General features: G+C 42.6%; 1 protein-coding gene across 3 annotated transcripts in view; it reads right to left on the minus strand.

Moving 5' to 3' along the window:
- The window catches only part of CMTM8 (CKLF like MARVEL transmembrane domain containing 8), a 109,803-nt gene that overhangs the window by 2,004 nt on the left and 84,795 nt on the right, over positions 1-23,004 (minus strand). For 2 of the 3 annotated variants that reach the window (XM_025461096.3, XM_025461095.3), the window contains 2 exons: positions 10,075-10,248; positions 69-185 (listed from right to left, as the gene is read on the minus strand). In XM_025461096.3, coding sequence (XP_025316881.1) covers positions 69-185; positions 10,075-10,248 — 291 coding nt within the window. The remainder of the gene's footprint in view (positions 1-68; positions 186-10,074; positions 10,249-23,004) is intronic. The other variant, XM_049099800.1, reaches the window with a different exon arrangement.

The raw sequence follows: 23,004 nt of genomic DNA on the forward strand, positions 1-23,004 counted from the left end.
TGTGTGTGTGTGTGTGTGTGTGTGTGTGTGTGTGTGGTAGGGGGCAGTGAAAGGGCTTGTTAACTCACTGATGAGGCTGCCCAGCTGTTGAAGTTGTGGCTGTCCCTCTCGGGGGAGACAGAAGATGCATCCACCACAGCAGCTGAGAGGTATAAGATGAAGGCACTGCCGTTAAAGCACAGACCCTGGGGAGATAGACAGATGGAGTGGTCAGGGAGTGTGGAAGATCTGGGCACCTCTGGACCAGTCAGAACTGTATACCAGGTGTGAGAAGGGAGGCATCTGGACACCTGGAGGGGGCAGAGATGAGAGCTCTGAGAAGCTGCTCATCAGTGCCTTGGGGAGGAGAGGGTTTCACACCAGCTTATCCACAGTACACCCAGACACCACTCACCTGCCCCCCAACACACCCAGGCTGTCCCTTCAGCCACCACTCTCTCTCTCAATTTGCTCTTGATCCTTGCTTCATACAGATTTCACCCTTAGTGACCTTAATGACTTGCTGAGGAAGACAGGCAGCAGGGCCCCCCAGTGAGATCTGCCCAGACCATTGTCCCAGTAGCCACAGTTCTTCAGCACCTGTCCCCGACCCAGAACTTTTCCCAAAGCAGGCCCAGCTGGTCTTCTATTCCCTCCACTCTAAGCAGGGAGAGACATTTAGGTGAACTCCTCAATCCTAGCAGATAGTTCTTAAAAATAAAAAGAAGGTTATACATATTAATAGAGTCCTTTGGGAACTAATCTCACCCCTGGCTTCATTTTATTTTTTTCTATTCTTAAAGAAGAGAGATATGTAAATCCAAGTAGATATCTGGTTTTCAGTTATATTTAAACTCTAGGAAATCATACTGTGAAATGTACAAAACTTGATCCTATCTGAACAAGGGTGAGAGGTAGTGGTGGGATTGGGCAAAACTGATTCAGAAAACCAATGCTTTATACAGGTAGGAAGAGGGTGGCTCTCAGAAGTAGGTACTCTATGGTCTAACAGCTCTCCCTCAGTAATTCAAAGAGACAGGAATGGGTGAATAGATGGGGGGGGGGGGAGGGGAGAAACAGTATCTTCTTCTTGTAGGAGAAAGAAAGGCATATAGAATTTTCCAGATGCAAGTCCTAGCATTCTAAGGTGGGTTGTATATCCCAGTTACCTCCTCCATACTTGGCTTACATTATCTTGGGTTACAGACATTAACCTTTATGATAAGGGTCAGTGCCCACGATGCTCATCTGCCATTTGAAATGCATTGCCAGGGTGCCAGGGTGGCTCAGTTGTTTAAGCATCTGACTTTTGATTTCGGCTCAGGTCATGATCTCAGTGTCCTGGGATCCAGTCCCACACTGGCCTGCCTACTCAGCAGGAAGTCTGCTTGGGATTTTTCTCTTTCCCTCTCCCTTGGCCCCTCCTCCTCTCTCTCTCTCTCTCCCCCTAATAAATCAATTTGAGAAAAAAAAAAAAAAAGAAAAGAAAAGAAAGAAATGTGTCCCCAGGAAGCTCTGGTTTCCCTGGATGATTCATTATATTTGTTGGCTGTGGGAGTTTTTTTTGGTCCAGGAACACATCCATGCATTTTTTAAAAATACATTTTGTTTTGTTTTTTTTATTGCACATCACTTCTAGAGTTTTGTACATTTGCTCTTTGCCAAGTAAAAGACTCCCTGCCTTTTTAAAAAATGCTGAAACAATTACACATAGTTACCTCTGAGGAGTGGGAGACAGTTTTCATTTTGTGGCCTTTTACTGGTAGCAGTTAAGCTTATTTTTATTTAATAAATTAGCTATGTATTACATTTGAAACATTCAACTGCTTAAGAAAAAAATTAAAAAGTATGCACATTTATGTAATCAAACAAAATCAGTCAGGACAGAACAATCTCAAGTTAAAAAGTCAGTCTACTCCTTTCACCCTAACCCTTTCCTTTGAGATATAAACAAACACCCAATTTTATACAAACCTACAGCCATATAGTTAGCCAATTTGGTGAGTTTTTTTGTTTTTTGTTTTTTGTTTTTGTTTTTGTTTTTTTTTTTTGGTTCTGTTGGGATTTCTTTCCTTCATTGAGAAAGATACTGAGAACAATTTTCCATGTCAGTCCTAACAGATGGGCCCCATCTCATGTCATGACACGAATACCTCAGATTTTAACTTTTCCCCTATTGATGGGCATTTGATGTTCCTAGTTTCCCCAAGATTACAAACGCTGTGATGAGCGTCTTTAAACATGTATTTGGGGACACCCATGCATGTCCAGTCCCCCGACACAGGTAGAGATGAATGAGAGAGCATTTGGAGAGGCCAGTCTGGCCAGCACCACCCTGACCCAAGCCCTGGGCCTTGTCCCTGCCGCTGTGTCGGGGAAGGGCTGGAGAGGGAGTGAGGACAAGACTCCCTGAGGGTATGTGGCCCCATCCCATACTAAGTGTGGCCCAATCAATTTATCCAAGGAAATGAGAAACTTTATCTCACTTGGAGAGAAGTGAGGAGGGGCTTCCTTCCCCTGCACGCCACCCCTCAGGGTCCTGCTAGGTTCTCACAGCTTCCATTCTGCTACATCAGGGCTGAACATATTTGTTCCCGTCATCTTCCTAGGACTCCCAAAGTATGTACGTCTTGGGGGATGCCTGGAGTGGGAAACTAGTGAACATAGGTGGAGGGAAGAAAGAAAAAAGGGAAAAGAAACCAGGGGCTGAGATTGTTACAGAGGTTAAGATAAAGAGATCTGTGTGGCTACAGAAGTGAAGGAGGGCAGCACAAAGCTTCAGTGGGCCCTGGAATAGCACTGAACTTCACAGAAACACAAGGTTGTACTGCTCTAGAGAAATAGGACCTGAGTCCTAGACTCTCCAAGTGGAAAGACCGTTGAGCCCCTGCAACTAGAATGCCAGTTCTCAAAGTATCCCTGGGCCACAGGGAACAGAGAACAGATACAGGGTGTTACAAAATGCTTCCAACCATTCCTTTGTAGAAGAAGGTGGAGGGAGGCTATTCTTTTCTGAAATTTGATCCCACTTTTGTATAAAATGTCCTTTTCCCCCCCAAATAAAGGCACACATAGATAAAAAGCCTCATAGAGCTGGCCCTCTTATTGACCCTCCATACTAGATTCTTGGTATCCACAACCTACCAAACTTAACTGCTAAGAATTACTCATCCCTTCATAGTAGAGAGGACGCAGGTTCTTTCCATTTCAGAGATTTCCTGAAGGCTAGAACCAGGGCACCTGTGTACCCTGGAGCCAAGCGGACTCCAGGGTTGACGACTATGGTTGGCATCAGGGGACCTGCATCCCATTCCTATCAAAATCCTCTCAGTGTCTCAGTTTCTTTACCTGCAAAATGGAAATAATCCATCCCGTCTTTGCAGTTAGTGTGAAGTGAAATGAGGTAAGAGATGAAGGATCCAGCATGACCTCTGGCACACAGTAGGTACTTCAAAAATGGTGGCTGCTATTGTCTACAGAAGGAGGCCATACCCTCTGCCCTGGGTACTATGCCCTGTACTGCTCAGAGTGCTTGCAATGAAGCCAACCAGGAGGGATGAGTTGCAGAGGATGAATCCTCAGAAAATGCATTTGTAGGTTCTGGTGCTTAGTGGTCTGAGGAGGACAACTATATTGCTTTGAAGTTTTAGTTCAGATCAGATTCATCAGAAAGCACATCACAGCCTCGCTGGGTAAATGGTATTACCCAGGAGCTCAAAGGTGCTCACAGGAACCCGCTGTGGTTTCTGCTCCATGTTAAGGATGGACATAGTAACTCTGCACCTATATTCTCCTCGAATGCATTAAGAAAAATGCCTATTCTCAAGCTAGTTCCAGTGTAAAGCTCATGCCTTGTCAAGCAAAGAGCTACAGGCAAAACTATGAGACTCTGGTTTTTGTAGTGTCCCATGTGCGGTCTCCTGGCCAAGTTCCCTGTGGACCAAAGCCTGTTCTACTGATCCCTTCTCTGCAATCTTAGACTCTCTACTGCTCTGAAAAATGGAGGCAATGTAGTCTTTATTAACCCTCTTAGCAGGAAAATGCATGTGTTCTTGCAGAAACATTACCATGTCTGATTATGGTGTTGCCCCCAGAGTCAGGAGGAGGTGTCACCTTATGTAGTAAGTGCACTGGATTCCTTTATTATCTTTCTTAAATTGGGGGGAAAAAATCTTGATTGCAGACATATCTGGCTTAAAGGTTCCAGGCAAGGGATGTGGGCCTATAAAACATTGTTTCCTACACTTTAGGTGCCTAAGAATTATCTGGAAAGCTTATAATAGAGATTGCCAGACTCTCCATAGAGTTTCTGATTCGGTAGGTCTCGGGCAGGGCCTACGGTTTCTCATTTACTCCCATGTGATGCTACCAATCCAGGGACTACACTTTCAGTAGCAAGATTCTAGAAGGTTCATTCTGGCACCAGGAATCTATCAGCTGCCTCAGCAGAGTCCTGGGTGGGCCTGATCCCTGCCATGCTCTAATTTGTGTGGGACATACAGTGAGGGCCAGCATCTGAACCAGTGTGTTCCTGCAAGAGGTTCTACTGGGGACAGGTCATAAAGATCTGAGACCTTAGTTGTTACACATGAAAACTTTTCCCAGACTTCACTTTGGATATCCAGTTAACACTGCTTACCCCACTCACAAATGCTTTTGAGAGGTGGCAAAGGGGCTTCTTAGAACAGGAAAGAAAAAACCCTCAATCCAAAGTCAGACATGTTTGACCTGTAGCATCTGCTGGTAACAAAAGAAGTTTTTAATATTTGGCTATAAATATTTTAAAAGTGAAAGAGTTCGCACAAAAAGCCAAGACTTCTGGATTCCCTTAGGGAGGGAAATAAACAACAGAAGACTTCACAATTCTGGGATGCCTGAGTGGCTGAATGGTTGAGTGTCTGCCTTCAGCTCAAGTCATGATCCCGGGGCTCTGGGATAGAGTCCCACATCAGGCTCCCCGCAGGGAGCCTGCTTCTCCCTCTGCCTATGTCTCTGCCTCTCTCTCTGTGTCTCTCATAAATAAATAAAATCTTTTTTAAAAGGTTCTTTTTTTAAAATATTTTATTTATTTATGAGAGACAGAGAGAGAGAGACAGACAGACAGAGAGAGAGGCAGAGACACAGGCAGAGGGAGAAGCAGGCTCCATGCAGGGAGCCTGACGTGGGACTCGATCCCGGGTCTCCAGGATCACACCCTGGGCTGAAGGTGGCGCTAAACCGCTGAGCCACCCGGGCTGCCCAATAAATAAAATCTTAAAAAAAAAAAAAAAAGACCCAACAATTCCGAGAGTACGCTGCCAACTCATTTCTTCAGAAAGTGAAGAATATTCCCCAGTTGATTAAGATACCAAACAAGCGTGTCTGGGTAGTGAGAATTCAACACCCACTGAGTTCAAACTCACTTGGATGACCTCTCTAGTCTTTTCCACACACGAGTGTGCAACCTCTCTGGTGGAGGTTGATGGTCTTGCTCGATGAGATAAAGGATTAAGCAATTCTAAGGGGCCTTCAAGTCCTGATCTCCTGACTATAAGTCCTGGTCTCCTGATTGCTGGTTGGGTTCTTACTCTCCAGGCAGAAGTGTGCCTGGAGCAGAATGAGATAGAAAAAAAAAATGCTGGATGGAAGTCAAGAGAGATGGATTCCAGCTGTGCGGGCATCTGGGGAAAGTCCTGAGGCTCTAAATCTCAGTTTTCTTATTTATAAAGTGGGAACACACTTCATAATGATAAATTCTGATCATGCAAATCAAAGCCATTTTAAAACTAGGAAGTGCCAGAAGGGAGCACTGTTAATTAAAAAAAAAAGGAGGGGGGGGCACCATTAAAAGCAATATTTAAACACTTGTAATTTTATTTTTAAGTAATCTCGACACCTAACATGGGACTCAAACTTACAACCCTGAGATCAAGAGTCTCATGCTCCCCTTGATGGAATGAGCACTGGGGGTTATATGCAAATGATGAATCACTAAACTTTACCCCGGAAACTAATAATACAGTATATGTTAACTAAACTTAATTTAAATAAAGAATTTAAAAAAAATAGTTTTTGGAACCCAAGCCACTGGGCTATGGACAATCCAACCTTCAAGCCTTTCCAGCTGACTGAAGTAGCGATAAACTGTCCTGTTGAGCCCTTGCCAAATTACAAATTTATGAGCAAATTAAATGTTATTGCTTAGGGGAAAAAAAAAGTCTCATGCTCTACCAACTGAAGCTAGAGCATTATTTTAATTTTTTAATGTCCTTAATGTTAAAATTTTAATATTTTCAATTTTATTTAAAAATACTGTTTTAAAACTTTATTTAAATCTCAGTTTAAAAAAAAAAACCCGGGGGATCCCTGGGTGGCGCAGCGGTTTGGCGCCTGCCTTTGGCCCAGGGCGCGATCCTGGAGACCCGGGATCGAATCCCACATCGGGCTCCCGGTGCATGGAGCCTGCTTCTCCCTCTGCCTGTGTCTCTGCCTCTCTCTCTCTCACTGTGTGCCTATCATAAATAAATAAAAAAAAAATTAAAAAAAAAATAAAATAAAATAAAAAAATAAAAAAAAACCCCTCAGTTTTCTTGTTTATAAAATGGGGATACATTTCATGATGATAAATCCTTTTTTTTTTTTTAGATTTTATTTATTTATTTATTTATTTATTTATTTATTTATTTATTTATTCATGAGAGACACAGAAAGAGAGGCAGAGACATAGGCAGAGGGAGAAGCAGGCTCCCTGTTGGAAGCCTGATGTGGGACTCGGTCTAGGGACTCCAGGATTATGACCTGAGCTGAGGGCAGATACTCAACCACTGGGCCACCCAGAGGTCCCCATGATGATAAATTCTGATCATGCAAATCAAAGCATTTTAAAACTAAGATGTGCCAGATCAATCTTCAAGACACTAAATGCTGGCTCTTCTCTGAAGAGTTCCCAGCTGTCCCAGCTAAGATGATAACTTCCATCACACTTTGTACTTCACTTTAGTTCATTTTACTATGTGTCACAGGGTACCATAATGGGTTGATTTCATGGGCTAACTGACTGGACCACAAGTGCACAAATATTTGGAGTGCATACATTATTTTGGATCTGTTTATGAGGATTTCTGGATGACACCAGCATGTGAATCTACAGACTGAGTTAAAGCAGACTGCCCTCTCTAATGTGGGTGGGCCACATCCAATCAGCTAAAGACCTGAATAAAACAGGAAGGCTGAATAAGAGGAAACTGCTCCTGCCTGACTGCCTTGAGCTGGGACATCAGTCTTTTTTTTTCCTGCCTTGGGGCTTGAAACAAAACATCAGGCCTTCTTGGGTCTCAAGCCTGGTGGTTTTCAGACTAGAACTTACAGCATCAGTTTCCCTGGTTCTCAGGCCTTTGGACTCAGACTGGAACTACACCATCAATGTGCCAGCAGATCTTGGGACTTCTCAGTTTCTACCATCATGTGGACCAATTCCTTCTAATAAATCTCTTTACACACACACACACACACACACACACCCTATTGCCTACGCTTCTCTAGAGAACGCTAATAGAGAATTTATATCGAGTGGAATACACAGCTTTTGGCACCAGGAGTGGGGTGCTGCTATAACAAATACCTAAAAGTATAAAAGTGACTTTGGAACTGGATAATGAGTACAGGCTGGAGAGTTTTGAGGAGCATACCAGAACTATGGATGTTGAAGGTGATTCCAATGAGGACTTAGGAAGAAAAGAGAACTCAAGACAGAGCTTCCATCTTTTTAGAGACTGCATAAATAACTACAAACAGAATCTTTAAAAATATGGATGTTAAAGGGCACTGAGGAGAGATCTCAAATGGAAATGGGGAACATGTTTTCAGAAACTGGAGGAAAGGTGATCCTTGTCATAAAGTGGCAGGGGATTTAGCTGACTGTGTTCTAGTGTTTTGTGGAGGATAGAGGTTGCAAGCAAAACACTGGAAATTTAAATGAGATTTTTAAAAAAGTAAAGTGTTAGAGGAGTGGCTTGGTTTCTCCTGTCTATAGTAAAATGCAAAAGCAGAGGTAAATTAAAGAAGAGATTATCAAGCAAAAAAGCAGCAGAACTTGAAGGTTTAGAAAATTCTCAGCCTTCCCATATTGTGAAAAAAAATAAGAAAGCTTAGGGCACCTGGATGGCATAGCGGGTTGAGCATCTGACTTGGTTTCGGCTCAGGTTGTGATCTCAGGGTCATGGCATGGAGCCCCACACTGGGCTGTGTGCTCAGCAAGGAGTCTGCTTGAGATTCTCTCTCCCTCTGTTCTTCCCCCTACCCTCTCTCAAATCAATCAATCAATCAATCAATCTTTTTTAAAAAAAAGCTTCATCTGAAGAGAATAATATGGGTGTAGCCAAACAACCTTTTGATAAAGAGATCATGGATGCTAACCACAGATCTAATCATGTGCCAGCAGAAGCCAGGAACAGGTAAGGGATTATACCGGTGAAATGCTGCCAGCTTGAATGGAAAGGGATGGAGATACAACAAAATATAAGGAGTGCCGTGGAACTTCTTGGGTTCTATAGATTGGAAATATGAGTTATTTGGCTGCAAATATGTGCCAATCTTCCAAAAAAAAAGAATGAATCAGCCAAAGCCCTATTCAGAGATCATCAGACCCAGGGGGGCAGGCTGGTTGGTTCCTCAGTTTCAAAGGGTTGGGCTGCCTCTCTGGTGTCTGTGAGCCAGGATGTCCCAATCTAGTACCTCAGGGGCAAGGTCACCCTGGATGGTTAGGGGTGACAATGCCACCTCAGTGGGTCTGGAGGGCAGAGCATTGAACCAAACAGGCTTATTCTAGAGCCTTAAGATCTAATGGAATTTGTCTTGTAAGTTTTGGGCTTGCCTGGGACCTGTCACCCCTTCCTTCTTCTCTATTTCTCCCTCTTGGAATGGGAACATCTATCCTGTCTCCCCACTGTATTTTAGAAGTACCTAACGTGTCTGGCTTCACAGGCTCACAGCTAGAGGGGAATTTTGCTCAGGATGAACCCTACCTCCAATCTCACCATACTTGATTTAGATGTGAAGTGAAACTTTGGATCTTGGACTTCAGTTGACACTGAAATGAGTTAAGACTCTGGGGATGTTGAGATGGAATGAATGTATTTTGCATGCTAGAAGGGAATGATTTGGGGGAGCCAATAGCAGAATGTTATGGACCGAATCTCTAATCCCCAAAGTGCACATGTGGAAGTCCTAGTCAGCAAAGTGATGGTACTTGGAGATGAGGTGTTTGAGAGGTAATCAGGGTTAGATGAGATCATGAAGCTGGGAACTAATTGCATTAGTTCCCTTACAAGAAGAGCTTGTGTTCTCTTTCTCTTCCACATGGGGCCATGGCAAGATAGCACGCATCTGCAAGCCAGGAAGAGAGCTCTCACCAGAGACCAACTACCTTGACATCTGATTTTAGACTTCCAGCTTCTAGAAGTGTGAGAAATCAATTTCTGTCATTTAAGCTACCCAGAATATGATATTTTGTTATGGCAGCAGAGCAGACAGGTACATTTTCTTATCTGTTTCATCCCAGAATGTGGGTTTATCCTGCCCCCAGCATGGTGCCTGGAGCCAGGACAAGAATCCAATCACCCTGTACCACACTTGCTTCCAAATATGAAGACACCTATTTATTCTAACAGCAGTTTCATTTTTCATTCTAACTTTATACACATTGTGCATCCCAACATCAAAGAGCTCTGCATGCAAAGGGCTAAGGCCGTGGCCCCAGGAGGGATTTGAAGGACATGAGACCTGCCGAGGCTGGCGCCCTGACGTACCTGTTTCCAGGTGATGCTGTTTATGGGACACTAACGAAGAACTGAATTTCTCCTCATTCAGTCTTCTGAGAACTGATTTGTTATTTTCTCTAAAAGAAATTTCTGGACCTTCCAACATGCCCAGTTTCATACTCATTGGTAAAACACCTTAGAGGCAATGGAATAATGTGAAGATTACCTGCTGTGTCGAGTTCTCCTTGGCTTTATCCCCTGCTTTGCTGGCAGACACAACCCCGAATTAAGGAAAGAAGGACTACGTCCATCCTACCTAGTGGGCAATGGACAAGAAGACAACCTCTGGCTTCCTTACCACTGTTGTCCAGGGCACCTGGGGAATCCTGGTGTAGGTCATTGTTATGTAGATGATGAGGAAGAAGACAGTGAGGACCCAGTAAAATACAGCTACGAACATGACCCAGCCAAACGCAGGGACCCGGAAGTACTCGGTTCCAGCAATCAGTGTCCACACCAGCAGTCCCAGAACCTGTAAAATGGTAGAGGTGGTGCAAAGAATGGGAGACACAAGGAGAAAGTAAAGAAGGAAGCAGGGAGAGAGAAAAAAATTATGATACAGAGTGTCAATTACAGCTTTTGTTCATATTTACACATACACATGACTTACAAATGCAAAACAGGGCTTGCAAACTCACAAATGCCATGAAGGTACAGTAGATGAATACGGCAGGCTGAGCAGAGACCAGAAAACAAGAAAAACTATGTCTATTGTAAGGAACAGTCTCTACTCAGCCCCAGCTAACTGTTGTGGGCCAAAGTTTTTTTTAAGTAAACTCTACCCCTCAACATGGGGCTCAAACTAATGACCCCAAGATTAAGAGTTGTTCACTCCACTGATTGGGCCAGCTAGCTCCCCTGTTGTGTGCCAATTTTGCTAGATACTTCCTTTTATTCTTTTTCCCCTCAAGAAAACACAGAAAGTCAAGTTTGTACACGATAATCTTGATTTTTAAATGTTAGCACTAGTAATGATTTTTAAAATCCCAGTGGGGGGCAGCCCGGGTGGCTCAGTGGTTTAGCGCCGCCTTCAGCCCAGGGCGTGATCCTGGAGACCCCGGATCGAGTCCTGCATCGGGCTCCCTGTATGGAGCTTGCTTCTCCCTCTGCCTGTGTCTCTGCCTCTCTCTCTGTGTCTCTCATGAATAAATAAAATCTTAAATAAAATAAAATACCAATAGAGGACAAAGTACACACATCTGTGGTCGGAATTTGCTCACAGGCTGATACTTGTCAAGGAACAAAACTGTAGATCCACTTGAAGTGGTCCTTGGAACTGATCTGCTCTCAAGGGATGAATCTCTGAGGATTCCCCACCTGCCACTGCTGTTCCCCACTTCCCCCTGCAGATGACAAATAACATGTGGCCTGAGAGAGCTTTCAAAAAGGAGAACAAGCAAGGGCCCAGGGCAGACACCGGCATTCACCATTTTAAAAATTTTATTTATTTATTTATTTATTTTTTTGCATTCACCATTTTAACATAAATTGTGTATTTATTCCAGCAAGACCCATCCAAGACCCTAGGCTGATAAATAAGACCAAAGCCAAATCAATGTCACCAATTGACTAGAGAAAGATTTCGTCAAGGGAAAAGAAACTGATCCAGCTGTAGGCGCCTTTAGTCCTGAACAAAAGAAGGCCAGAGCAAAGTATGCATCTCGCATTCCAGCACCTTCCAGGGACCAGGACTTTACTCCTAAATCATGTCAAAATTAGTATCCAAACCACCCCCAGGAGATGCATCAGGGGTCCAAGGCAGGCTTTGGCTACAAGCTATGGATTGCTGGGTGACTCAGAACAAATGATTTTATTTCTGTTTTAGCTTTCTCAGTGGTATAGGAAATAGAATACTAGAAGAATTTTAATCATGAATCTAGGAAGGTTGTTTTTACTCATTTGTTTAATGCCTGAGAGCACTAAATACTGCCAAACTTCTTGCTATCAGGCCCTAAGGATGGATGAGGCACACATTGAACAGATCCTACTGTACATAGCTTAAAAGTCTAGTGGGGGCAAATATTCGAATAATTGTAATCTCAAAAAATGCTATGAAGGAAAATGAAGGGTGTAGTATGGGTGTATAATAGACAGATGTAACCTTGTTGCAGGTATGGGGAGTGTCAGGGAAGGCCATACTGAAGAATACCCCAAAGACCCAGTAAGAGCTGGTGAGAGAAACTAAGCAGGAAGACAGGATGCGCAAAGGTCCGGAGCAGGGAAAGGGCTTTGCTGCCTTCTAGAACCTATAAGAAGGTATACTAAGTTAGGACATTGCTGCAAAATGTTGGGAGGTTGGGGTAGGTCAGATTATATGACCCGAGGTAGCCTAAGAATTCTATACCTTCTCTTAAGGGCAGTGACAGAGTTTGAGCAAGACAGTGTGGGACGCCTGGGTGGCTTAGCGGTTGAGCACCTGCCTTTGGCTCAGGGCGTGATCCTGGGGTCCTGGGATCAAGTCCCACATCTGGCTCCTTGCATGGAGCCTGCTTCTCCCTCTGCCTATGTCTCTGCCTCCTTCTCTCTGTGTCTCTCATGAATAATAAATAAAATCTTAAAAAAAAAAAACAGTGATAGGACCAGGTAAGTTTTTAACACTGTCACCAGCTAGACCCCAAGACCTGACCTTTACTACTCAACTACTTATACACACAGACCTTTGTCCCACATTTTTCCTTAAGCTCTTCTTTCTAGCTTATCTCTTAACTCAGGCAAAAGACTTGGTGGGCATAACCTCCCATGATGAAAACTGAAACTACCCCTCAAGCAACAATGACTACCTGGACAAAGAGCTCTGGTGGCCCAGACCCCCCAGATCAGTTTGAACTTAACCCCCACTCATGCCTCTGCAGATAGACTATGGAGCGAACCAGGGAATGACTGACTGTTACCTTTACCTCATTATTATAATAAATCTCCACCCCATCTCCAATACATAACATACAATGTATGTCTAGGCATGTTTTCTTAAGGGGCATGTGCAGCCTTATACCCCCTCTATGTGCAATGATGAGGCTCCCCTATCTAAATGCTCATCCTAACCCTAAAAAGAAGGAACCCCTTCACTCTTGCTCAGGGAGTCACAGCTTTGGAAATGATTCCCCATGATCTCCTTATTTGCTGCATATAAAATTTCCTTTGTGTGACAATCCCCCTGGTGTGGTTTCCATCCATGTCTCATTAAGGAGTGAATGCATATTAATTTGGTTACCATATCACTCTGGCTGCTTGGGGAGAATAGGCACATGGGGGGCGGGTAGAGGCGTGTGTGTGCGCGGAGCCAAGCTCACAGACTGTCACAATGGTCCCAGTGGGAGAAGATGACATATAGAAGATCAAGATGGTGGCAGCAAATATTGGGCAATGAGGGAATTCCAGACATGCTTCTGAAGTAGTCAGGGCTTGAACATATTGAAGAGGCTAGGATAAAGTGGAAAGATATGCAGTCTCGGGAAAGATGTACAACGTGTATGGTGGGCTGTCACTTCTTCACCTGGAACAGTGAAATAGGAAGAAGGTAAGGGGCTGATCTTCACTGCAGTTCCTGACCTCAGCTTTCAAGCCAGCCAGCCACCTGAGGACTGTTGGTTAGGAATTAGGAATGGATGTTTTGGGAACGAGAGTGCAGGCCTCTCTTTATGAAGGAAGACTGTGGGGGGCACCTGGGTGGCTCAGTGGTTGAGCATCTGCCTTCGGCTCAGGGTGTGATCCCAGGGTCCTGGGATCGAGTCCCACATCAGGCTCCCTGCAGGGAGCCTGCTTCTTCTTCTGCCTATGTCTCTGCCTCTCTCTCTGTATCTCTCATGAATAACTAACTAAAATCTTAAAAAAAAAAAAAAAAAAAAAAAGAGAGGGAAGACTGTGAGACCATGAAGCCCTCAGACAGGTTTCAAGGGACATTTTACACTGCTCACCAGGAGAAGCTCACCTCTCTGCTACGGTTTGGATGCTGTGCTGGGGAGTACAAAACAAGACTAAATGTTGCTATTTCCCATCTTTAGAGTTGAAAGTTGCTGTTCTTTTTATCTATTTGATACTGTATATGAATGCCAAAAAAATGCTTAATGGAGATGTGTTTTTCTGCTGACATTCGTGGCAGCAGAATTTATCAAAAGTGAAGATGTGCAAAATGGGATAGATTTCCAGAAAGTGCTAAGCCTCACAGTAATGGGGTTTTGGGCCTGAATCCATCATAACTGACAAGTAATCTAGACACATATAAGTGACACGCATTGGATCAGTGGGACTGGTAGTGGAAGTAATCCAAAATGGTGGGGTCGGAAATAACATCACAGGGTTCTTGGTTCAAACTGAAAGGGGCAGAACGACTCTTCGTTGATGATGCACAGAGGAAACATAACTGTGAAGAAGCATGGCATACAGGGTTAGGTTGTCTCCCCGGGGGAATGTAAGAGTCTCCAGCTCAAGCTTGCGTCCAGCTAGACAGGCTCAGCTAACAGCTCTTGGTTCTGAATGTGAAAATGTTTTTCACTATTAAAGCAAGCAGGGTCCACTGCCCAGAGATGCTTTGTTTAATGTGCTAGCAGTGGTCATCTTTTACACACAGGGACAATATTGTTCACTGAGCCATCTCTCAAAGAGCAGGAATACCTGACCCATGACCTCACTAGCAAACACAGTTAAAAGAATGCCCCTGTCAAGAAAAGAATTCTACCCAAGCGAATTTCCTAGGTAACAGAAATAAGAAACAAGCCTTTTGTCTCTCACTATAGCCAATACTGATGAAAATCACTCTACAAAAATGTTAGTCATCTCCTGCTGGGTGTGTGTTTAAAACAAGCTCTAGATCTTTATTTGCTCAAGACAAACTCTAGATCTTTATTTGCTTAGGCTACGAAAGTACTGTTTGTTTTTTTCACTGATGAGAATTTTTAGGTGAAGACTTTTTTAAGTGGTAAAACTAAGACTTAAAAAAAATTTCCAAAGTGATCAATGTAGGTAAAAGCAGTGACAGAAATATATAAGGTATATATAAAATATACAAAGAAGCAACAACCCCCACCCCCATCCACTAGTTATAAATGCTCGAGAGAAACCAATATAAAAATTTTAAATCTACCTTTCTTAACTTCTTTCCTTTGCTTCTATAACTACCACCTGTATATCCTTTTCTTTCTATTGAAAATATGGATCACACTGTACACGGTGCTTATGACTTGCTTCTCTCTGTGAATAATACCACAGGGGACCTTCTTTCATGCTACTGTATACAAACCTATGGCAACTTTAACAGTTGCCCAGTTTTCTATAATTCATGTAACCAGTTCCCGATTGAGAGAAATTTAAGTTGTCTCCTTTATGTTTGTATAAAAATACCCAGGGAACGTTCTTATATACCTGAATTCCAAGATGGGTTCTGAGAAGTGGAATTTCTTGGCTATTTTAATTTTTATTCTATTTTTTTTCTAGGCTATTTTTAAAGATTTTATTTATTTATTCATGAGAGACACAGAGAAAGAGGCAGAGACATAGAGGAAAAAGCAGATTCTCTGCAGGGAGCCCGATGTGGGACTCCATCCCAGGACCCTGGGATCACGGCTTGAACCTAAGGTAGATGCTCAACCACTGAGCCACCGTGGTGTCCCTCTAGGCTATTTTGAATGTTAGAGGTACTGCCAAATTACTCATCAAAGGCTTGTACTAATTGTACTAACGCATGCCTTTCCCTTTGACCCTGAGTTCCTATGTCTTAAATGATTTAAAACCCAATTTAAAAAAAAGAGATCTCAGGGCACCTGGCTGGCTCGGTTGGTACAGCATGTGACTCTTGATCTTGGGGTGGTGAGTTTGTGCCCCATACTGAGCATAGAGATTACTTAAAAATAAAATCTTAAAAAAAAAAAAAGGAGAGATCTCATGCTTTACTGAATTATAACATAGAGAAAGTAGAAAGTGTACAAATCTGTGGTGGACAACAACTCAATGAATTTTCACAAACTGAACAAACTTATATAATCACCATCCCAGCAAGAAACAGAACATGACCAGTGAAGCTCCATCTTCACTTCTAGTTACTCCTCCTCTCTTCTAAGGGTAACAATCGTCCTAATTCCTATCGCTCTAGATTAGTGTTGCTTGTTTTTGAACTTTATATACATGGAATCCTCCAGTGTGTACAATTGTGTTTGGTTTCTTTCACTCAGCACGGTGAGATTCAAGCATGACACTGGATGTCATTCATTCATTCTCCTGGCTACACGGAATCACCTGCCTGGCTTGCTAAATCACAGGTGGATGGGCCCCACTCGCAGTTTTTTCAGGAGGTCTCCAAGTTCCCAGGTGGTGCTGATGCTGTTGGTCTAGAGACCATACATTATGAACCATTCATGTATAGTATTCTTTTTGTTTTAGTTCACATTTTCCTGATCAGCAGTGAGGATGATATGGCACCTTTTCAAATGCTTATCAACCACTCATGTTCTTTCCTTATTTATTGATAGGTTTTAAAAGTCACTTTCTTCCTGATTTGCAAAGTTCTAAACAGAAGAGGCATGGTAACCAACTACACATGTGGCAATATGTTCCCTATCCAGGTTTGTTTTTTAGCTGTTTCTTTTTTTTTAAACAGTCTTTTGTCGTATGGAAGTTTTAAACTTTTATGTAGTTAATTGATCCTCCTTTAAGCCTTCTTCTATTCCTACCTGCTTAGGAAGATCTTCCTCAACCCAGGATATGAAAATATCCTATTTTCTTACAACTTATATATAGGTTTAGGTCTTTAATCCAACTAGAATTGGATTCCATATATGGGGTGAGGAAAGGCTAATTTTATTTTTTTCAGCAGATAGTCAATTGACCTGTTATCATGTATTGGTGACTCTTCATCTATTGGGTCAGTTTCTGGAATCTTTATTCTATTCTGTCCATCTGTGAGATGGTTGTGCAAGTGCCAGCTACTGTAGCTTCAGCATATATTTTAGGCTTCTGGCTAAAGATGTCAAATTTAACACATGAGTCTAATTTTGCTCTTCCCAAAACCCTTCTAAAATTATCACGAGAATGGGATGAATAGGAAAGGAGATAAAAGCAACACATTTTTAGAAGCTTGGAATACTTACAGATAAGGGATAACTCACTCGGCCACTGTGAGGAAGCTGGAGTTTAACAGAGCTGGTTGACAGGGATAGTAAAGAACCAGACCACATTTGCTGCAAAGTCTGAAAAGACTCAGGTACCTCTGGGGCTGGGACAGGGACTGAGAGAGGACGGGTATATGTGGGGGGGTGGTGGTGGTGGTGGTGATGGCTAAGGTAAGGAGGATTTGTGGAAAGCTGTTTGAAAGTAGCCATGTCTTAGATCACTTAAAAAGTGGGAAGGTGGTATCTGGCTGGCTCAGTCAGTGGAGCATGTGACTCTTGATCTTGGGGTCATGAATTCGAGACCCAAACTGGGCACAGAGATTATGAAGAAAGGAAGGAAGGAAGCAGGGGAAAAAGAATGAATGAATGAATGAATGAAAGAAAGAAAGAAAGAAAGAAAGAAGAAAAGAAAAGAAAAGAAAAGAAAGAAAGAAAGAAAGAAAGAAAGAAAGAAAGAAAGAAAGAAAGAAAAGAAAGGAAAGAAAGAAAGAAAGAAGAAAGAAAGAAAGAAAGAAAGAAAGAAAGAAAGAAAGAGACAACAGGAAGGGAAGAAAAGAAAAGAGGAAAAGAAAAGAAAAGAAAAGAAAAGAAAAGAAAAGAAAAGAAAAGAAAAGAAAAAAATAAGTGAAGCCATGTCTTAACCTTCTGCCATACTCTAACCTACTGGGTGACTATTACACTTGTCATTGATCTGCAAGTTTATTCTCCAGGTAAGGAATTCTCAACCTCAGTCCTGTTAACACAGGGGGTCAACAATACTTTGTTGTGGAGGGCTGTCCCATGTAGGATGTTGAGCAGCACCCTGGCCTCTACCTACTAGACACCAGCAGCAAGCTTCCCCTCTCCCTCGTAATGACAATCAAAAAGGTCTCCAGAAATTGTCAAGTATCTCCTGGGAGGCAAAATTAACCTTGATTGAGAACCACTCTAAAGAAGGTAAACAAACAAACAAAAAATAGAGGGTCTTGAGATTGAAGGGGGCAGTTGAAGGTTTGAGTATTATGCTGAAAACAAGAGCCTTAAATGACTCTTCAATGTGAAGACTTCCCCATCCTCCCAATCCCTATCCTTTCCACTCCATTGGGTTCTTAGAGTACTGCCAGCCAAGCCTTCACTCACACAAGAGAAAAGACTCTGGGGATTCACCAACACACAGCTTGGCCAGGTCAACCCACGATGAAGTTCAAAGTTGATAAGCCCCATCTACATGCTTAAAGCATCTGAACAGCTTTGCACTCTTAAAATGTAAGCAGACAACCAAGGTTATCAGATTTATGATGAAAAAAAAAAAAAAAAAAAAGCCTGTATGATGGGACAGAGAGCTGAGACCAAAAAAACAAACAGGAAGAAAGTAACTTTGAAGAGGAAGGAAAAAAAGTCAGTATCCGCAGGGAGAAAAGAGATTACAGCAGAGAACCAGAAACAGGTTACAGGAAGGACACATATACTCCTCCAGGAACAAATTAGCTTTTGAAATTACAAATAGGGTAGCAGAAATTAAAAAGTCCATGAAAGTGTTACATGATAAAAATGAGAAAGCCTTCTAGAAAAGATAACGAGAAGACAAAAAGATGAAAAAAAAAAAAAAAGACAGGAAAGAGGACAATCAGAGGATGGGTTCAGGAGGTCAGCCACCCAAAAGATATGTTCCAGGAATAGAGACTGGAGACAATGGAGGGAAAGAAATCAATCATAAAATAACTCAAGAAATCTCAGAATTTAAGGACATGAATTTCTACATAAAAGGGCTCCCCTGGGAAGCTAGCACAATGGATGAAAATAGACACAAATGGAAAAGGTACATCATGAAATTTCAGGACATCGGATACAAAGAGAAGATTTTTTAAATGACCAAAGAACAAACAGGTCACCTACAGACCTGAATAGGATCAGAAACAAGAACAGTTTATTTATTTATTTTTTTTAAAGAATAGCTTTTAAGCTTTTCTAAAAGCAATGGATGTTAGAAAACACAGGCAAATGCTTTCAAATTGGAAAACGATTTCCAACCCAGAGATTACCCAGGAAAATTATCAATGAAGAGCAAGAGGAGAATACATTTTTTTTTTCTCCCAGACGTGCAATGTCGGATATGACTCACCAAAATGAGGGCACAAACTCTAAAAATGGAAACATGGTCTAGACTGACTTGTACACCTAGAGCTACGCAGGAAGGAGGTAAGGGCAATCCCCAGGTGGGGAAATTGAGCAGGACAGGTGCCCTGGGCCAGACTGGGCCACTGACTCACAAGACAGGCATTGCCAAGGCTGCTGTCACCACCTGCTTTAGGTTGCTTTGCTTTCTTTTAACCTGGTGATTATTAGGAAACTTGCTCCAGCAAAATGAAGGAGGAAACTAAGAAATAGGAAGGTAAGGGATCCAGGAAACAAAAAACAGCCCAACACAAATAAAGGGAATTTCAAAGCAAAGGGAGATCCCCAGGAGAAATTCATCCAAGATAAAAATTAGACTGTCATTATCTGATGTGACTGCCCTTGGGGGAAACCTTACTGAGAGGCTATTATAGAAAAAATGTGAGACAAAACAGATACCAAAAATAATTAATTAATTTAAAAAACCACAGAACTAAGCAAACAAAAACAGCTGTAACTGTGTTATTAATTTCACTAGTTTGTAGTTAGGTGTTCACTACAACTCTCCAGACTAAATAATATTTGCATAAAGATAACAATAAACACCAAACATTGACTTAAGTGAATTATAACATGGAGGAGGAAAACAATAGGGGTGGTGCTCTGGCCTGAATTGTGTCCCCCCCTTACCCAAATGCATATGTTGAAGCTCTAACCCCAATGTGGTGGTATGTGGAGAAGGGGTCATTAAGAGGTACTTAGGTTTAGGTGAGGTCATGAGGGCAAAGCCCTCATGATGGGATTAGTGCTTATAAGGAAAAGAACCAGAAAGGAACCCGCCGCCCCCCACCCCCTACACCGCCCCCCACCCCCTACACGCACTGAAGAAAAGTCATGTAAGGGCACAGCAAGAAGGCAGCTGTTTGCAACCCAATGAGAAAGGTCTCACCAGATACCAACCACACTGGCACCTTGATCTTGGACTTCCAGTATCCAGAGCTGTGAGCTGAAGCTACCCAGTCTATGATATATTATTATGGCAGCTCAAGCAAAGGCAGATGGTAACAGAAGGTTACTAGTTAACATGTAAAACTGAATCAGAAGATGGCACTGCTCACATTATTTGTAACTCTGGACATGAGTCAAGCCAGAGGTTTCCTAAGTGGCTGGCTCCGGGGAGAGAGAACCCTGGAGTAAGGAGATATGTGGATGAGAAGGTTGTTACAAGCCCTTTAGTTTTTTGGTGTTTGACCACCCTACTGACCTCAATTGACTGCCTAGAATTTTCTGGCTAAGCCATTTACAGTTTACATTTACATTTACAGTTTTGATGCTTTCCAATATTTACACAATTTGTTTTTTTGTGTGTGTTGGCATTAACTACAATCTCCAGAACCATCTTCCACAACACAACAGTGACCATCCTTTTAATTCTACTTTAATTGTTCATTTTGATGTTGACATTTATATGAGGTCTGTTGTTGACAGTTGATACGCCTTTTATCAACCTAAAGACTTTCATTTTTCAGTGAATTAAGGTTTCTTCTTCAACCTCTCCCATGAACGATAGGGTAGTAAGCTTAGTAGAATGGATTTTTTGTATCTGCCTTTTACAATTAAGTAGTGTATTCCTAACACAGCTAAACTTTTTGATGACCCAGGGTCATTACAAATATTAAATATTTCAATTACTGCCTTGTGCTTTGGTGTGAGACTGTTTGCCTCAACTCTGAATGATACTGGATATCTATGTTTTTCTATGAAGAATTTTTTAAAATTGAAACCATCAATGGTCACCCCTTGAGGCTCTCAGTGAACTGATTCCAACAGCCTTCCTCTGCCCTTCGTGTGTACATGTTCATACACATCTTTATTCGAATATCCTACAAACTAAGAAAACATGCCTTAGACTTTTAAAAATCACACTGAAAGACAAAATAAGTTAGTCTCTGCGGCTTCTCCTGTGAAGTCAAGTCTGTGAAGTCTGTGAACTTGGGGACAGCTATTCTGCTGCTCAGAGCAATTACCTAATGGTGGTGCTAAAGGGTCTCACTTATTTAAATATCCACCAAGCATCTATTATGAGCTGGGAGTTTCTCTGGCACTTCTGGTGGGGCAGGAAACGCTACATTGCAATACAGCACACAGGTTGGATGATTTATTTCTGTGTTTAGTCTTGACTGGCACAAGTGCCATTACTGCATCTGTACTTCAGCCTGGAGGACAGATAGGTGACTTCTGATGATTAACGAGGCTACCCTAAGAGCAAGGTACCAGCTGTTCCCAGCTGACTATGCTCAGGGGAGCTGCGTTGTACCAGGTGTGAGCTCAGTACACCTCCGATATATCTCGCTGCGCTTTCAATCATTTTCCATATTAATTCCTTGCAATGAAGTGGCACTGGAAATCAGCTATTGAGATCTACTCCTGTCCTCAGAGTAGGTGCATTAATGGGCATTTAACTTAAACTGTGTGAGTCCTATAGAAGGAAGTAGTCTGATACAAAAATGCAAAAGCGTAAGGACCCAACCATGCTTGGATAGTCAGAGGAAATCTGACATTTAATCAGTGAGTGGGAGTTAGCCAGGCAAAATGTGCATGGTTGAGGGAATGCTAAAACTGAGACAGATACCCCAGGTGGCACTGTGAGTCTCCCAGAGGTTCTGTCCTAACACAGGAACATCGGCAGGAAGTCCAGTTCCAGGGGAGGCTGACCCAGGGCCCAGCACTTTGATATCAGTCTCCAGACAGCATCCTTTCTCACAGACAAGGCTCATTCCCTGGTGGTCTGAGGACCAAAGAATGTTACTGCTGGAAGAGAAGTTGAGGAGATACTCAGAAGCAATGAGCTTATAGTCATAGAGCTAGTTAGTGGTCAAAGCGGAACCAGCATTCAGCTGTGACTTCCAGTCTGGCAATGCTTTAATTTGTAGTATTTGATTTCTTTATTCTCCCATTTCTTCCTTCTCCTTCCCCACTGTCGGAATGACGCTACCACTCATGGTAATTCAGCTGGAGAGGCAAGAGTGTGCTCAGTGAGGAAATCATATACTCTGGAGTCAGCCTGCCTGACTTCCACCCCCTGACCTTGGGCAGGTTACTGACATGGAGAACCATGGCAAAAGAAAAAAATTAAATTTCCTTACAACTTATAGTCCATTGACAAGTCCTTGAGACAGGCAGAATGACCTTCCTTTAGGAACTCAACAGCCTCCATGCTGATACTTTGGCAAGGGCAAAGGCAATCTTAGCTTAACATTAGCCTGACGTCCAGGATCCTAGAAGTCTCCTTAAACATATACAGGAAACTTTCTTTATCTCTACCCCCACCCCAAGATATATGTTAGCAATCATCCCCCAAGCAAATGACGCACTGATATAACATCTGAAGGGTCTCATGACTAGGGTTTTACTAGAAAGTAGTAAATGACCTTTTCCTAACAACAGCTGGCCCCTCCAGGTCCTGGAAATCTTGCTTCCAAATTCCTTAGAGTCTTATGCTCTCTGACCCTCTCCTAACTTGAAAGTATATAACCAGTCACCTGTCTCAACCCCAGTGCAGCTCTTTCTGTCCATGGGTCCTGTCCCTACACTTTAATAAAACCACCCTTTTTGCACTGAAGGCTCTTCAAGAATTCTTTCTGGACTGTTTGCTCTAAACCCCAACACCTTCATATCACTAACCAGAGCCTCAGTTTTCTAATCTGTAAGATGCGGATATAGAAATTTGCCTCGAAGAGTGTGGGAAGACAAAACATTTAAGTAATACACACGCAACACACAACAGTGCTTGGTACAAACGAGGTGCTGTGTCTGTTACTGCTATTATGCTAGTATTATTAGCAGGTTTACAAAGACTCAGGAGTGCCTCTTCTCTTCCTTTCTTTTTTTTTTTTTTAAGATTTTATTTATTTATATGAGAGAGAGAGAGAGAGAGAGAGAGAGGCAGAGATATAGGCAGAGGGAAAAGTAGGCTCCCTGTAGGGAGCCTGATGTGGGACTCGATCCCGGGACTTGAGGATCACAGTCTGGGC

Source organism: Canis lupus, chromosome 23, assembly GCF_003254725.2.
Source record: "Canis lupus dingo isolate Sandy chromosome 23, ASM325472v2, whole genome shotgun sequence".
NCBI lineage: Eukaryota > Metazoa > Chordata > Mammalia > Carnivora > Canidae > Canis > Canis lupus.